Raw genomic sequence first — 18,386 nt, 5'->3', positions numbered from 1 at the left:
TAGAGGGAGCACTTTAAATGATGACACCAGTTACTGAGCTGGGAATTTAATGATACTTAGGTTGGGTACAGGTGTGGTGGGTTTCAATGAAGCTCCCCCATTCTTAACATTGTTTAAAATAAGATGTTTAAGTATGCTGATGCTGATTCTAAGTTTAAAAACACATCAGATTTAAGCAAAACATTTGGAAGGAAAAGGAAGCATACAGCTGAAGGGAATTATAGTTATCACTTTGCAGTTACTAGGCAATAGGCCAACTAACAATAAATATGAAAGTGCCCTAAAAAAAAAAAATGTCCTGTCCCATCAGTGACTTTCATTAATGGGGAGAAGGTCCCCTCTCTTCCCCCCCTGTGCCCAATAAATAAGTTTGAAATCAGACTGTTGATACAAGGAAAATGAAATGGGGAAGCCAAATGATGAGACCTATTCTAAAAATATCTATGGATGCTGTCATATGGTCTCTGGTGAGAGTAAGTCCCTCTATAATCTTGGCATCTGTAGGGAAGACAAGTTTCTGCCTAATTATCACCACTAAATCACATGATGTTCTAAGAAAGGGCAACGCCTCCAAGAAACTCTACACAAAACATAACAACCTCAATCAACTTTAATCTGGGAATAAAACATAAAAGTTCCTACTGCTGTCCTCCCACAACTTAACTCCACTGTGACAAACGTGGATTTCTCAGCAGTGTTTTTATCTTCTTGGCACAGAGGAAAGGAATAGGACCCTAATACCAAATATGACACAGAAGGAAAACAAGCCAGTAGCATGAAACTCTCGCATCCACAAATCCATGAAGGTTATCCACTGCTTTCCTAGCTAAAACAAAAGATGTTTGGAAGACGACTGCCTGAAACACAAAATTAAAGTGAAACACCTATTTTCCTTACTCTTTAAACATAAAGATAATTTAGGCCAAACCTGCAATCCCCAGGACAAGCTGGGGACTAAATATGGAACATTTAGGACAGAAAAGGAAATGAATCAATGTTCACTCGATCTGACAGGGAAACCTCATGTGGAGTTCAGAGAACAGGTGTGGGCTTCAGACTATGAATGTTTCCACCCCTGAGGAGAGAGCAAAGAAATGCCTGCCTGCCACCATCTCTGCTTTGCTCCCAGAGGGATCTCCGGGACACCCAATCCATCACGAGCCACAACCATTTGCCACCATCCACCTAGGCTTTTGGAGCTGGTGTCACCCCAGGAAAAACGGCATTTCTGTGGATCTAATTCTGGAGAGCCAAAATGGTGGCAGTTCCCTTGGAGTCCACCTTCACAGCCAAAACACGGAACAGCTCAAGAAAACACCTAATGGGTACACCACTTCAGCTTAATTTGGTAATTTTTCAGTATCTCCCAGGTTGGAACGGGAGACAAAGACTTACAGAAGCACCGGAAAGCCAGCCCGGAGGTCACTGTGGCAGCAGGCGCCTGACAGATGAGAATCTAGCTCTCGGCCTGCAATGCTGGCCAAACAGTGCCATCCTCCAGGACTGCCAGAGAAGGGGAATGAGGTGGTGCAGCTCTATAAAAATACATTTTGACAAATGCTGTCAACTTGCCACTTTAGATACTGAATAGCTTATGAGGGAAACAGGATAGGTATGGAGGTTTTGGCCGGCTGGAAGCCAAATTTGTATTCAGTTTGAGGAGCCTCAGTAAAGGAAAGTCAAGTTTCTAGGAAATGTAGTCCATAGGCACAGATGCCTTTTTAAAGGTTTATTTGAGAGAGAACGTGCGCGCACGTGTGCACGTGGGAGTGGGCGGGTGGGTGGGGGGGAGGCAGAAAAGAGAAGGAGAGAAATCTCAAGCCAACTCCCCTCTGAGCTCGGAGCCTGACACAGGGCTCGGTCTCACAACCCTGAGCTCATGACCTGACCCAAAATCAAGAGTCAGATGCTCAACTGAATGAGCCACCCAGGTGCCCCTCAACTAGTAAGATTTTTAAAAATTAATTTAAAAATTTAAAAAAGTATTTAATATTTACCTTCTCCCATCTTTTCTGTATATCCTACCATACACATTCTTTATTACAAGGACCAAAATTAACAGTCTTGCTACTCTAACTCTCAGATTGCTATCACTGCTTTAGTGATTCACCACTTACAAACAAGAGGGAACTGTACGGGAAGAAATGTGTAGAGCCATAAACCGTGACCCGAATATCACATGTTTATGTTTGCCTGTGTGACTCTTCACTGCATTTACTGGCGGGGGGAGGAGATGATTGCAAGTGTGCAGCCACCTCCTCAGGCTGGGGACGCACGGCATCCCTGGGACTTGGGACTGCAAGTGTAGGTCTAGTGTGCCAGCCCGTCTAAGGGCTCCACAACCAGCAGCTACAGAAGAAAAGAGTCTCCAAAGTCTTCTTTTCCTGCTTTAGATATACAGGGTTTTGAAGACCATCTAATTTTTCCACAAGTGACTCTGAAATTGAAAACACAAAAACAGCTGTTTTAGTTCCACAAATAGACCAGACCACTCATCCACCTGTAAGGTAAGACCAGGACATGCAGGTGACACAGGTGGTGGCCAAGAAGCAACAATTCTACCAGGGCAGCAGAAGAAGGAAACCAAGAAGGGAACTGAAAGGAGGGTCTCAGGGGTGGTTCCAAGATCGACAGGACCGCCCTAAGCAGCCTGGCCAGGAGCATAGACCCCAGGAGTGAGGTATGGGAGGCCCCCATGTCCCTGCTCAGCCTGGTTAAGCGCATGGAGCTCCCTTCCATGGGGCCCCCTACCCCAGCCAGCAGGCGACCTGAACCGAACGAGCTGGACAGAGAGTGCTTTGGCTTGAGGCATTCAGGCAGCAGGCATAAGGGACACCTTCTACCATATCTGTAGGTATGTTGGGCTGTATTGCTTTCTGATCATTTCTGAACATACAAATGACCAATGGAAGTTCCGATTAATTACAGTGGCAACGTATACGTGGAGACCCACCGGAAATTAATTTAAAATTTCAACCTCATAACCTCTGGCCTTCTCTTCTTGGCCATTAAATTTCCTTAAGGAGTCAAACAGTCCACACAGACATGAATACTTTAAAAAAAAAAAAGAAAGAAAATCTTATGATCCAGACTTCTTTCATCAGAGAGAAAGAGACAGAGGAAGAAGGGGAGGGGAGGAGGGAGAGAGAAGACATCCTGATACCCAAACCTTCAATCAAACCAAGACTGGCAATTAACATTTTATCCTCCGGAAACACTGGGATTACCTTCTGAGGTTTCCATGACTAAGTAATTCTCGTTTAATAAATGAATATCATAGATTTTAGCCAAAAAGAGGTTATTAAAAAGAACAGGAAATCTAGAATTATAGAGTACAGTCCACATCTATTACTGGGGAAGAAAAGCAAAGCACAAGACTTGCACCCAAGCACGCAGTTCTTCAGGAAGTGGACGGTTTCAGTTCTAAGGCTGGTCCTGCTTCTTTGGGAGGAAAGCTCCTGGAGAAGAACAGCCCATTTTCTCTGGGTTTTCACTGAACTTACAGTTGGAAGAGATCTTAAGGGCACAGTGACCACATTTTCTGAATCCCAAACTGTGTCACATTAGCCAATAAGGGGGTAAACCACCGGCCCCAGGGGTGGGGGTGTCCATGGCCAGACCACTGCCAGCAGCAAGCTATTTATTGTGTGGCAACTTTCAGCTCTCAAGAGAGCCCTAGGAGGGCTGGAACAGCTCTTTATTTCTCTGCTTTATTTCTGTGGCTTGGGATGGGCTGGCAGTGAGAAGGGGAAGATCGGATTTCTAGGCTCCCTACCAGCAGGAAGAGGCTACACTAAAAGGGAGCAGAGAAGGGGCAGGGGGAGGCTGTTCCCTCCGCAAAGTGCTACCACCCTTTGGATACTGACAGACACCCCAAGGAAAGCTGAAGCCAGACAGCTAGGACTTCTCAGACAATCCTTTAAAGATGCTAAGGAAATACTCTGGGTACCACACACAAATCTCCTCATTCCATCTACGTCAGAAGTTCCCTGTTCGTGAAACAATAGTTTCTCTCATGGGTACCTCCAAATTGGTAGGCAGGACTTCTAGGGGGCATCCAAAGTTTCACACAACAGCCAACTGCTATACCTTTTTAATAAAAAGAAACCAGACTCATTCTAGTTTATTGAGGAAAGTACTTGTTCTTTCTGCCAACAGTGTAAGATTGGCTTGGCTGCCTCCCTTATTCTGTATTAACCTCTGGAGCCACTGTCAGTAACAATAAACATTAAGTAGCTCTTTAAAAGTAGCCAAAGGACATTAACCCATATAAGAGCTCTGTGGGGTAGGTCTCCATTTTAACCCCATTTCACAGATAAGTAAACTGAGACTGAGGGAGATGAGTGACTTAACTCTGACACATAGCCATGAAAATGGCAGCCTTCTGCTACAGAATCCCACAGCTCCTCTGCCCTACCACACAGATGATACTTAACTTGGAGTGGGTTGTAAGGCAGGCTTTTTAAACCCACGGTTCCCACCAGAGCAGAACCCCAGTGACAGCGAGCTGAAGTGGGTGGCTGGTTCATGTCTTTAGGGGTTTCCTTAGAACATGGGTCCTATGGTTTCTTGATCAAAAAGGATTTGACTCAAGATATCAAGTAAATTTGGGAAATACTGCAATCCTATACTAGAAGGTTCATAACATATATTAAATTTTAAGGCTCTGATGGGGCGCCTGGGTGGTTCAGATGGTTAAGTGTCTGCCTTCAGCTCAGGTCATGATCCCAGGGTCCTGGGATCGAGTCCCGCATCGGGCTCTCTGCTCCTTGGGAGCCTGCTTCTCCCTCTGCCTCTCTCTCTCTCTCATGAATAAAAAAAAAAAAAAAAAATTTAAGGCTCTGAGAAGCCCGACTGGCAACAACCCTATTTCACTTTGTTTAACATGGTATTCCTCAAACTTATTTGACCACAGAATGCATTTTCAAAACAATGAATCATGGAACACTATATCAAAAACTAATGATGTACTGTATGGTGATTAACATAAAATAAAATTTAAAAAAGAATGCATTTTCTACTTAATACCCATAATACCTTGAGGATCTAGTATTCTGTGGAACACTGAGAAACACTTATGGGACCTCTAAATATCAGAAGTGTCACACTAATTTTCAAAAAATTTTAATTCATTTTAGTTTTTGGAACTTTAAACTTCAAAACAATCTGGAAGTTGGGGGAAAGCAATGTTTTTACATCAAATGAACACATCCACAAAACCAGGGTGAAGTGGATGATGTCTCTTATAAGGTGGGGAATCTCCACTTGGAATGAAAATCCAGTGTTAAAACATGCATCACCAAGTCGGGAAAAGCAAGCAGTCAGCAAACATCCTTCTATCTGCCCCAGGAACAAGGCAGAACCCTGGCCCATCTCTCCACTGACAGCACAGAGGTAGATCCCGACAAGCCCCTTTCTCCCATCTCTATAAAGAAAGGGAAGACTGTGAGAAGCACAGGTGGCACCTGGGGGAAGACTTTACTTGAGAAAACGTTATTTATGAGATGCTGAATATTGAGCATTATGAACCCTGGAAAAAGAAGCATTTAAAGGAAGCTTAAAGTTTACAAGAATTCCCAGTAGTAATTCAGGTGATTTTCACCCCATTTATTCATGCTCCATATAAGCTCTGTGGCCAAAGAGACCTTGCAGAAAGCCATTTATAAATGCAACTGCTTGAAGTAAGAGTCACTCAGGCTCTGTCCCTGTGCCCCAGAGGAGCAGCCTCAGTGCTGGATATCACTGCTTTCTAGGGAAAAGAATGTGTGTAAGGAGTGTACCAGCCTCTGCATAGAAAACCCCTTCACAGCTGTTGTCAATTTTCCTTTACTGTTGTCAACACTAAAAAGATCCGGACAGCCATTCTCAATGAATGACAGTTCAGACTTCAGGCTTTTTTAAGGTAAGAATAAAGATCCCTGCAAATGCAGAATTCTTGAGACGGGCATATTGTAACCACAGACTAAGACTACAGCCCCAAGTGCAAGTAACAGAGTATATTCTCCATGCAATACTTACAGATTCATACTTATCATACGTTACATTGCGTAACACAGAAATATCTACAACAAGAAAAAAACATGATACAAATAGCCTACATTGCCTGTATTTGGTTAGAATTAGTCCTATTCCCCAGCATGAATACATAACAGAATCAGAGCATTCAGATATCAGTTCAACAAGTATCAAAAAGTTGCTCCTTTTGGAAAGTAGCCTAAACATAAACTCCATAACATAAATGGCCTCCAACACTAGATCCTGACGTTCCCACACTAGTATACCACTGTTTCTTTATAATTCTGTACCATCACGTATCTCTTACTAGGGCCACTTCACAGACAGAATGTTATGTTTCGGGTTTAAAATTACATCTACTATGCACTTTTGAAACTATGATTCTATCCTCATCTGACAGATGAGAAGCCTACTATTGTGAGAGACTCACTGGTGATGTGCAGAAGCAGGGAGAGAACTATACCTCCGCTCTCCAGCTGGGCCTTTTCTGGTTGATGTCTTCCAATCTTTATCGCAAAGTAGTTTAAAACTAAATACAGGGCTGCTCCCTAATGGGGTCTCCAAATGCCAAAAAGATGAAGATGAATGAAAGAGCTTGTGAACTTAGGCATCTTTTGACCTCAAAACAACAGTGAGACTGAGGCTGCCCACCCTCTGAGGAGACACACATCAGACACAGGAGGGCTTGCTGGGAGCTTGGCCTTGCAACCACACCAGCTCACAACATCTCTGCTGCCAACTGGCAAGTATGTGCACCAGGCTGTAGGAGAGAAGACAGTGCCCTTCACACCCCAGTAGCTGGCACTCATAAAAAGGTATGGTTATTTTTTTTTCTTTTCCAGATAGGTCAAAGGATTTTACACATGGTCTAAGATGAATGACGTGTGTGAAACACCCAGCCCTCCAGAGGAGCACCTCTCCACAGCTCTCTAGCAAGACTGTCTGTCAACTGGACAGAGCTGCTCCATTAACTCCACAACCAGAGGGCTCTAATTTAGGGTCACATGACCTTCTGTTAGGCCAGGAAGGGAGTCTGGAGAATACCATGACTACTAGTGGAAAAAAAAAAAAAAAAAAAGGCCAAACCAAAAATGTCTTGGGAAGCTGGGGTGCTTAATTTGGGAGAAGGGAGGTCTGAGGTGGTGACCTCAGGCCGGTTTTGCAAATTTGGGAGAGTCACAAGTTTAAAAGTAAAGAATATACTTCAGGACATTTGTGCTCCTGGCTGGTTAGAGGAGTAATTCATTCCAAAGCAATATGGAAATCCTAAACTCAGACACCAGACTCCCTCAAAGCCCCTGTCGTCTTTAGGATGTTTCTTCTCTTGCTCTGATCACACTGAGCTGGTTTACTTACCTTCAGGAAATTTTGGTGACTTTTCATTCTTAAATGAAGAAATATCTTCTCAAAACAATCTCCCCAAAATGTTCTGAGAACGTTAGGGCATAATAATAAAATGCATTATCCCAAAAGTAGTTCTTTATCATCCAAATAATAATTCATTAAATATGCCTTAAAATGTATTTACATCTCCCTCAAAATATTTTTTTTTTTTTTACAGATTTTATTTATTTATTTGACAGAGAGTGAGATAGCGAGAGCAGGAACACAAGCAGGGTGAGTGGGAGAGCGAGAAGCAGGCTTCCTGCCGAGCAGGGAGCCCAATGTGGGACTCGATCCCAGGACCCTGGGATCATGACCTGAGCCGAAGGCAGATGCTTAACGACTGAGCCACCCAGGCGCACCCTCCCTCAAAATATTTTTATATAATCTTTCAGAAGTATACATACACAAGAAAGGTCTGCTATTGAACTACATTGAAAAAGTACGTAAGAATTGATAGTATGTTTCCTTCTGAACTACCTCTTCTCAATGAATTAGAAAGTAGCCTCCTTACAACTACACCAAAATTAAAACTTACTTGGGTCATTAGAAGCCACAATCACATTCCACTTCTTAAAGGAAGACAAACTATTTATTCTTCTAAAAGCCAAATATCTGTATTTCTCAAGGCCAGTCTTCACCAGTCTGAGTTCTGGTATGGGACTGAACTGGCTGGCATGCAAGCATGTCACTCTATTTAGCTTCCATTACAGTCTTTTTACCATCTCAAGGGCTATTAAATGACTGAAAACAGATGTCTGAGTTCCATTAGGGGCCTGCTTATGCCTGGGAAAGCTGAGAAGCTTTAGCATCACAACACTCTTGACATTCCCCTTTCTACAACTACCCCGTGAACTGCACTGAGCTCACCATAGGAGACCCTTGTAATTCCTTCCCAGGGGCAGAGGGTTAAACAAGGCTCAGGTTTTAATGGCTTTGAATCCCATTTCCCCTTTACACCATTTAAAGAAGGGTGTAAGAGCCTTGCCGAGATGTTTTTAAAAGAGGAGCTGGGGCACAGAACAGTCTTTGAACATGGGTAGGGTCTGGGGGTACGAACCTGTCAGAATACCCAGTGCTCACCTTACTTCTTAAGGAGAGTTTCAGGGCAAGCCTGTGTTATTATCTGCTCCACTGGCTCCAGTTCAGAGCGCTTCCTATTTTTTTCTACCTAGAGAAAATTAGGGAAAACTATCACAGTTCAAGACATTCAAGAAATATGGATTCTGGGTCCAGCTGTGTGACCTCTGGCAAACTACTTAACCTCTCTGGGCTCCCTGCTTACTCATCTGTCAGTCAGTTATGTTTACCTAATTACACTATACATATTTCAGCCCACTGCAGTTTTACAAAGCACTTTCACATACTTCAGTGCATTTGATTCTTACAATAACCCCAAGAAGTGACAAGGGGGTGATTATTCTCATTTTATAAAACTGGAAATTGAGGCTCAGAGGCTAAGTAACACACTCCTGATAGCAGCCAGAAAGTAGCAGAAGTGGAACTGAACCCTTGATTTCTGATTCTAATAAGGTATTTTTCTTATCACATCATGTGTGATCTTTCTGGTTCCAACAGTATTAAAATGCCACAATTTAGAAAATCTCTGCTCCCATTCCCAACCCATGTCACTGTTTGGAACCTGACCTCACTTAGACTTCGGGGAACAAGAAGCACATGAGCAACTGCTCTCTCTCTCTCTCACATAAAAACTGTTTTCAATTTAATTCTTTTGCTCTTTTAAATGCATAAAAGCTGAACACTAACCAATAAAGACAATTAGTACTATGGTGAAGAATCTAACAGACCTTGCTTTTGGTGGAAATAGTCATGCATGAAGGAGTCCAGAATATATATTCTACAGTTAAATCAGAAGTACCTGCAAACTGTTACTTTACTGGAAAAAGATGAAGAAACCACAACATCGAAGATCGACAATGGTAATGGTGGACTTGAGAGGCTAAGAAGGTCCTCTGGTTGGGTCCTTAACCTTGAAGTTTGTGTGACCTAAGGTCCCCCTCCCTCCCCTTCCATTCTATCCTCATCCATCCATCAAGTAGGGAGACCTGTGTCATGGGTAAGCGAGGGTGACTGGATACAAAGAAGAATGAAATCTGTGAATGTGTGTATTTCTTTTTACTCGCAGTAAAATTCCTGAGCTGTCAGCAAATTGTGGGGAGGGGCACCTGATGGCCCTGTTTGACGTGGAGATGAAATGGCTGGGAGCCACGTTACCACTGCTCCGTGGTTCTCAATTTCTCAATGTGGAGTAAAGTTCAAAGTAAATAAAAGTCAGCCTCCCCCCCATCATCCCCACTTTGTTATTAAATGCCATAGCATTGGGCACTGACCTGCTTTGCCCACTTCCCCTTTCCTCAGTGATCCTTCAGCCTGGCACCCAGCTCTGAGATGAGGCCTGCTTAGCACCAGTGAAGTTCCCCACGTTCAAACCAACAACATTCTGTGTGGAGATGAGGGAATCAAAATTAAAATCCAACCCATCAGCATCCATGAGTTCGCTACGGATAATGGACTCCATGTCACATTCCAAGCTCCCATTGAACATGTCCAGGTCCAAGTCGCTGGGGAACTTCTCATGGCCCATGACGGGAAGGTTTGCACTAGTTGAGTACAAGGAGGAGCCTGAGAGAGAGTCCGAGAGGGTTTGCATAGACTGGCTGACAGGAGACTGTTGCTGGTGTTTAACTGACCCAAGGCTGCTGGAGTCGCTCAAGCCCATGTTGCTGACAGAATTCGACAAGGCACGGCTGCCACCGAGAGCGCCCTGGGTTTGGTGCTGGTGGTGGAGCAAGTTCTGATTGACCAAACTCCCCTGGTTAGGCTGGGCGGCAAAGGACATCATTGGGTCATTTCGAAGCATCACGTTCCGGCGGGAGTTCTGGGCAGACACAGCAGTGCTGGCCTGAGACATCAAGGGGTCTGACTGGGTCATCATGACATCGCTGTGGCTGAGTGAATCTGAAGTGAGCAGGTCCTGGAGTGTCTGGTTGCCATAGTGTGACATGGAAGAGAAGGTAGCTGGCTTGTTCTCTTGGATGGTCTGCATGGGAGACTGGCGCAGGGAATTCAGAGACGAGGGTCCAAACACTGTGCTGTTAAAGGAGCCAGTTGGAGAACCCAGGCCGGAGCCCTTGGTAGTATATGGGAAGCTAGAGCTCCGCTGCATGAGCCCTCCAGTGGGCGATGGCTGGGATGATGGGAGGGTGATGTTATCCAGCAGGTCATCCATGAGGTTGTCAGACAGGCCATCATTCAGATTCATGGTGCCCGCCATGTCGGTCAGCCGTGGTAGCTCCACGGTGCATGGCTTACTTACAGAGGGTGAGAGGCTAGTGGAGCTGCTGTAGAGCATGGGGGAGAGTGGTGCATCATCATCCTGGACGTCATCCAACTCTGTGCTCGCCAAGATGGGTGACAGGCGGCCGCTGACGGTGCTGGCATTGGAATTGGTGCGTGAGCGGAAGTCCGTCCACGCATCCAGCTCATCACTGCTGCGTGACGTGGGGCTGCCAGGCCACTTGGTGAGCTGGGAGGGACTGTCATCTGCTGACTCAGGGGCTGTCTGCAGGGCTGCCTTCTTCTTGGCTGCACGGCCACGGCTCTTGGTATACTTGTTGCTGTTGTCCATGGACACAGCCCGCCGCCGGGGTGCCTTCCCGCTCTTTCCCCCATCAGGGTTGATGATCCACCAAGAGCTCTTGCCGGTCCCCTCATTCTGGACCCGCATGAACCGGCTGTGCAGTGATAGGTTGTGCCGGATAGAGTTCTGCAGAGAGAAAGGAAGATGCAGAATATGAGACAAAATGGTCCAAAATTTAGGCACCGAGAAGAGGTAGTTAATCAGACTCATTTTGGGGCTGGGGGACTCCTTAACTTTGGAGGTTTAAAAAATTAAAAAAAAGACAAACATTTGTATGATATGCCCCCCACCCAAGTTGGAATTCAATGACAACACTGTAAATGGCCAAGTTTGGTATTTAGGAGGTGGGAGATGGTTTCATATCCAGGAGATGCTGGACATGTGTAAAGTTCAATGATGTTGTTTTCCCCAAACTCCTAAATTTTGTTGTCCCTTCTATAATTCTATTTCCTATACTGAAGTTCACACTTATAATTTATTACCATAGCACTCTCTCCCTGCACTTTGCAACAAACCTCCCTGGCTCTCTAAGGGTAATTAATCACTTGGGGGGGCCATTTTGTTCTCTTATGGTTCCCTCCTCCACTAATTTAAGGCAGCATCTACCTGTTCTTAACCACGTCTATAAAAACTCAGAACTGGTGTGAACTGTTATCGATCCCTTCTATGACTCCACCTCTTCTTGCCATAATTTCACACCTGTCCAACAGGCATGAGAAAAAAATGGTAGAGTAGGATTTGCTGAGTTGACAGAAATAGGCAAGTCTTCCATTCAGAACAATTCCAAATAATTTATATAGATACCCCCCTCAAGGCAATGATCTGAGCATAGTAACTTCCTTCCAAAGAGTACAGCATGGAAAGGAGGGGAAAAAGTAACTTTACAGTGGAGACACAAACACTATCTCAGGTGATCAAGGTCAATATCAGTAAGACTAAGTCATGTTGATAATATGCATTCTTGATGTGATGAAAATGGCACCCTCTTTTGTAGTCTTCCTTCTAAAACCCATCACACCAGTCTAATTATGAGAAAAACATCAGACAAATTCCAATTAAGGGACATTTTAAAAAATGCCTGCCTGTTCAGTGTTCCTCGAAACTGTCAGACCCATGAGGAACCTAAGGAAGAATGATGATTAAATGTAATGTGTATCCTGGATGGGATGCTGGAACAGAAAAAGGACATTAGGTAAAAATGAAGGAAATGTGAATAAAATATGGACTTCAGTTAATAATAATGTATCAGTATTGGTTCATTAGTTGTGACAAATGAGCCAAACCTTAGATTAAGGTAAGATGTTAATAGGGTAAAATTGATGTTGGGTATATGAGAACTCTCTGTACTAGTTTTACAACTTTTCTGTATATCTAAAACTACTCTATATTAAGGGTAAAAAAAAAAAAGAAAGAAATAGGGCAAAATATCTTCAAAATCCTAACAATTGCAGCCATCTTGCAAGATCCTCCTCTTGGCTTGGTAGATAAGCCTGGTTGGCTGGGATGACCCAGATCCAGTCCTATCTCTGCCACTGATCAACCATGTGACCTTGAACAAATCATTTAATCTGTAAGCAACAACTTTACTTCTCTATCTTCATTATAGCCATAATAACATCCAAACCATCCCTCCCTGACAGGGATGATGTAAGAATGATATATGATAATATACTTCAGGAACCGGTCATGCTACCAAGTCAGGGTGTTTTCATTGCTATTATAGAACACACAGTACACATGGTGGAGAGAGCTCATCACCTGATGTGGCCTCATTCTAATCCGTAAAATGCCTCATGTGCAGTAAAAGAGAGGAGCTGATGGTATTCTCCACATCTGCAACAGCACCTACAGGCCAGATGAGTTTTTATTTGCAAGTTAAAGACAAAAGGTATTTCCTGATGCTGTATATTAAATACAATCCTAAAAGTTACCATAGTTTTTAAAAAATTGGCAATCACTAACTGTATTTATGTAGAAGATGCAAATACATGTGTTCCCCCAGAATGTTTTTAGAACATAGAAAATTAGCAGGATTTTACCATAAGCAAATAAACCGTGTTTCCCATATTTATGTTCCCATGCAAGGAGGGCCTACAGCTCAGGTTGGGCAATGAACATTTGCAACCATGGGTCATATGCTGGCATTTCTATGATGGCCATAAAGACACATTTGAGAGAAAAAAACAGGGAATATGCTATGCTGAGTATCTGATGAGACAAATGTTGCCCAGGAGACTATATACTCTGATTCCCTTCTACTCTTATGGTTTTTGAAAGAATAATGGCATCTCTACTAATGGTTCAGAAATCACATTTCTTTAAAAAGCAAAATACTTTATAAATCAGATATGAAGCATGCTTTTGAAATTCACTCTGCAGGGCTCAAAAAGCAGGTAAGTGCAAGGTGTTTCTACTATCTGAGTACTCAGATGACTAGATCTATTAAATAAAAAACTTAAACTTCTTGGTGAAAAAACAGGAAGGTTCTGAAGCTCTGTGGGAGCAATGTGCAACCCTGGCCAGCCCACTTAGCTCTAGATTTTGGAAAGAGTTCATATCAACGTCTAGGATTAACAATGACCCATCTTATGTACTGGGTTACCCCCCCACCCCCTTACAAAGCACTTAGGAGGGGCGCTTGGGTGGCTCAGTCGGTTAAGCATCTGCCTCCGGCTCAGGTCATGATCTCAGGGTCCTGGGATCGAGTCCCCATTTGGGTTCCCTGCTCAGCAGAGTCTGCTTCTTCCTCTCCCTCTGCCCCCACCCCCCGCTCGTGCATGCACATGCATGCACGTGTGTGCTCTCAAATAAAATTAAAAAAAAATAAAAATTAAAAGCACTTAGGGAACAATACACATTTTTAAAAAGATATTTATTTTAGAGAGAGAGAGAAAAAAAATATAAGCGGGGGAGGGGGAGAGGGAGAGAGAAAATCTCAAGCAGACTCCCCACTGAGCGCTGAGCCCAAGAAAGGGCTCAATCCCAGGACCATGAAATCATGACCTGAGCCAAAATCAACAGCTGGACGCTTAACCAACTGTGCCATCCAGGTGCCCAACAATATATACATTTTTTAAATGTATTTTTACATTTAAACTCTAAACCTGAACCAAACAGGAGGAAAAAAAAAAAAAGCAACACTAAAAAAACTCCAAAATGCCCTATGTGAATTTTCTAATGGTCATCTATTACTACAACTCTAAACCTCAATGTATGTGTATAATTTAGTAAAATTTACAAGCTACAATTGGTTAAAATTTGGAGACAGAAATTAAGCTTCTGGAAGGGCATGTGGTAAAGAGGCTGGCATACCCACATCTAGGATCAGAACTGAAGGGTGTCAGGGCCCAGGTCCCTGATCTCAAGGGTTAAGAAATGACAGCCAGCCTATTAGAGCACTGCCAGTTACTGGGCCATAACTTTTAGATTCATGGTCTCTAATCCTCATAATAAACCTGCAAAGTTGGTAACAGTACCCTCGTCATATATATGAAGGCTCAGGCTGAGAGATATTAAATAACTTAACACAAGGTCACACAGCTAAGTGTCTATATAACCCAGAGTGAAATTTGTTTTCCAGAACCCAATCCAATGCTTTTACTATAACTTTTCACAGCTTTGTCACCAAATTATTTAGAAGTCATTGTTTGAGCTATTTGTGCCAACTTAAAGAAACATTTAAGAAAGAAGGATATAAAAGGCACAACCTTATTCTGCTCAGAGAAAAAGCTTCCCTCCCGGGGAGCTTGGGTGGCTCAGTCAATTAAGGGACAAGACTCTTGATCTTGGCTCAGGTCATGATCTCAGGGTTGTGAGATGGAGCCCCGTGTCTGGGCTCTGCGCTGGGCATGGAGCCTGCTTAGGATTCTCTCTCCCTCTCCCTCCGCTCCCCAGGCCCCTGCTCTCTTTCCCTCTTAAAAAAAAAAAAAAAAAAAAAAAAGATTCCTTTCCAAAAAAGAAGAAAAAAAGCACAACATTACTATAATTTTGTTTATGAAATAGGGATAATAATTTGATGGGTCTTTTCTAAACTAAATTTTTTTAAGGAAGGTCTTTCAGAAGAACCGATCTGAAAGTGAAGGCTCACACAGCCCATGTTTGTACTTGTTTACTAGGTGGCCATAATAGCATTCGCTCTAGGGAGAGCACAGTGGTCACCATACAAACCAACGTTAACTGCCCTTAGATTCTGAAATAAAACCTGACTTCTTAAATTGGTGATTAGCTTCAGTTTCCAATCTTTGCTCAACTCCTGTTTTAGAGGTTATTAGTAGCAGGATGCATGCCCTAAGGCATATTACCTACACAACACTGACAGGTTCTTCCAGTTACATTACTAAGACAACACAAAAGCTGCCACCAGCATTGTGACAGTCCCCTATCTCAGCAGCCCTTATCCATACTGGCTGGTCAGCTTTCCATTTACAAAATCCATGATCTGAAGATGGGCCACCGACAGAAGGCCAATGAATAGGGCCCCTCTGTCCATTTCCAGTTCAAATGTCCCCTCACCCTAACAAGGTCAGATGCCAGGAATGTATTCTGGTTTTCCTCACAGGTCATGATTCTAATCACTAGTTTCTCTACCTAAATTTTGGAAGCAGGAAAAGGTAAATAAATAAATGCCAAATAAAATGTCAGAACTGCAATGTTTCCCCACACCTTCCCTGATAATGAAAGTTAATGGTGATATGATTTCTATAAGTTTCAAATAGCCATTCCCTCATGCAGTCCCAGGAAGGAGAAGTGGGATTTATAAAAACAGACAAGCCAACTGTAAAATCTTCTTAATGACCTATCATTTAAGTTCTCTAAAGACCTCTGCATTAGGGTCTGTAAATTAGTTTCCAACGTACTATGTGTACTTTAAACTATAAAACCACCACTAGGGCGCCTGGGTGGCTCAGTTGGTTGAGCGACTGCCTTCGGCTCAGGTCATGATCCTGGAGTCCCTGGATCGAGTCCCACATCGGGCTCCCTGCTCAGCGGGGAGCCTGCTTCTCCCTCTGACTCTCCCCCTTCTCATGTGCTCTCTCTCTCTCTCATTCTCTCTGTCTCAAATAAATAATAAAATCTTTATAAATAAATAAATAAATAAATAAATAAATAAATAAATAAATAAATAAAACCACCACTAAAAATAGTCTATGGTTTTCGACTAATTCATATATCATACCAATCTATATTTCTAAGATTTTACATAAGTTTGGGGATTGGGAGCTGAAGTAAAGCAGGAATGGTTTGACAGGACTAGAGTGATTTTTCTAATAGACATTTTGAAATACCTTGTGAGGCAAGCCATTATTAATTGGCTGAAGTACTAGAGATACATTTTCATTAATGCTGAGGTGATAAGGTAAATATTAACAACCAGGACTTGAGCACAGGCCATTCTGTCATCACATTTACTTACTAAAGGAGCCAAGAAGCTACTACAATCTCAACCCAAAATCATGTGAAGAGTTCTGGTTATTTAAGTCCACTCCTAAGAAATCCAGATACTGATGAATTATAGGAAAGCAAACATCTTCTAGGAAGCAAACTTTAGTGTCAGGGACAAATATGCCAGTTTTTCTCCAACCTGGCCCAAAGATTTAGAAAATCCTTAAAGCACCTCTAACAGAACATGTCTGAAGAGAGAGCAGAAATAAGAACACTCTTCATCCCACTTCATGTCAATGCTCTTTTACAAAATGATTTACACCGAAGCAAGCCCTGTACCAGACAGAAATGCTTCTACATGTAGTTAAGTAGTAACAGAACTGGCAAACCTGTGTTCTATGTGATTGCAGCTGCATTTAGTGGCCTAATCCTTCAAGGAGGTATGTGCAGGAGGTGTGTGAAGGAGGGAGCACCAGGGACTCATATTTCACAGTCACGATGACTGAGGGGCCACAGCCTAGAGATTTCTTTACCTGGCCCTCCTTGAAGAAATTAGCATAAAGATGACTGTACTTATCAGAATCTGTTAATTACTTTTCTTGCTATCCTGCAAGACAATCTTCTACTGTAAGATACATTTATTGCTAATATTAAAGTGCACACAGTCACTACATATGTGCCAACGGGTTGTGAAGACAGATGAACCCAAAACAGATGAGATGAGGTGACAGAGAGAAACTGCCTGAAATGAACAAGTATTCTCCACTGATAGTTTACAGAGTGGATAATTCACACATGCAATTTAAGGTGGCGAGTGGCTGGGGGGCTGGGGTGGGTCGGGAAGCGTGATGCTGAAGGAAGACTACAAGCTTTGATGTCAGTCAGGTCCGGGCTGGAATCCCAGCTCTGAAATTTGTCCAGTGACCTTGGGCAACTGAATTAACCTCGCATGCCCCTTTCATAAAATGAGGATAAAATTACCCTCCTTGCCTAACTCTAGGATCCTCGGGAAGGTTAAATGAAATTACGCATGCAAAGTACCCACTGGAATGCCAAGCACAAAGAGGCTCTCTACTGTCAGATCCCACATACGGAAGCAGTGACATCACAAACGTTCACTTACTGTTTTCCGAGCATCGTATAATTTAAGCCAAAAGGTGAGAGGGCAGCTCCTTCCAGGAAAAGATTTCACACTCTTAAAAGTATTTCAAAGGTGCCGTGTCAGTCGGGAGTGACTGGTAATTTCCTAACTGTTGCTATCCTATGTCCACTCCAGCCCCCTCCAACCCATGTTTACCTTGTGGGGACTGTCCACTAACCCAGACGCCAGCTGCATGTGCTTCCCCTGGAGCACAGAGAGGGTTTTGTCTGGAAGCAACATGTGGTATCAATTTATCTTTCTCAGCAACGGCAACAAGGAATCCACTGACTTTAAAAATAAAAAGGGAGTTGTATAATTTAACTCTTAAAGGCCCCTGCACACCCTCCTTTTTATGAAGACAACCCATCCCTCTCCCTCTTTTTTTGTGCAGTCTCCAAAGCAGCAAAAGGTGAGAGGCTGTCATGGCTGTCAACTCCTAAGCCAGACCCACTGCCTCCCACCAGGCAGATTGTAGGCATCCACCTGGTCCTTCTAAGGGATTTCAGTGGGGACAGTCTGCAAAGGATTGCCTTTAGACACAGTACTCATCTACCTTGTACACAGGATCAGCATTTCAAGTAGGTCTCACTGCTCTGACTTGTGGGCAATGACAATTCAGAATGAGGCTGCCAAATGCCTGAATTCTAATATATGCCTCTCCTTAGCAGGAGATGATAAAGGTCACGTGAAAAGCCCAATGGAAACCACAAATCACGAGGAGACCCAGGGGGCTGTATGCCACTGCAGAGTAACACGAAGATACAGCTTCAGGAGAAGGCCTGGGAAGCTGCCTTTGATTTATAA

The 18,386-nt window shown here is 43.3% G+C and overlaps 1 protein-coding gene across 6 annotated transcripts in view; it reads right to left on the bottom strand.

Annotated features, from left to right (window-relative positions):
• Positions 1-18,386, bottom strand: part of FOXO3 (forkhead box O3) — a 127,363-nt gene that overhangs the window by 8,403 nt on the left and 100,574 nt on the right. For 4 of the 6 annotated variants that reach the window (XM_064597961.1, XM_045865274.3, XM_064597962.1 and 1 more), the window contains one exon: positions 9,750-11,185. The exons of 1 other annotated variant lie outside the window; for it this stretch is intronic. In XM_064597961.1, coding sequence (XP_064454031.1) covers positions 9,785-11,185 — 1,401 coding nt within the window. In that variant the 3' untranslated portion in view covers positions 9,750-9,784. Of the gene's footprint in view, positions 1-9,749; positions 11,186-17,564; positions 17,743-18,386 lie in introns of those variants that run through there. One more of the 6 variants, XM_054505486.2, reaches the window with a different exon arrangement.

This window comes from Mirounga angustirostris, unplaced genomic scaffold, assembly GCF_029215605.1.
Source record: "Mirounga angustirostris isolate CCGP_5_RB_7025 unplaced genomic scaffold, mMirAng1.0.hap1 SCAF_8, whole genome shotgun sequence".
Classification (NCBI taxonomy): Eukaryota; Metazoa; Chordata; class Mammalia; order Carnivora; family Phocidae; genus Mirounga; species Mirounga angustirostris.
The sequence above is the reverse complement of the archived record's forward strand: the minus strand, read 5'-3'. Positions and strand labels throughout refer to the sequence as shown.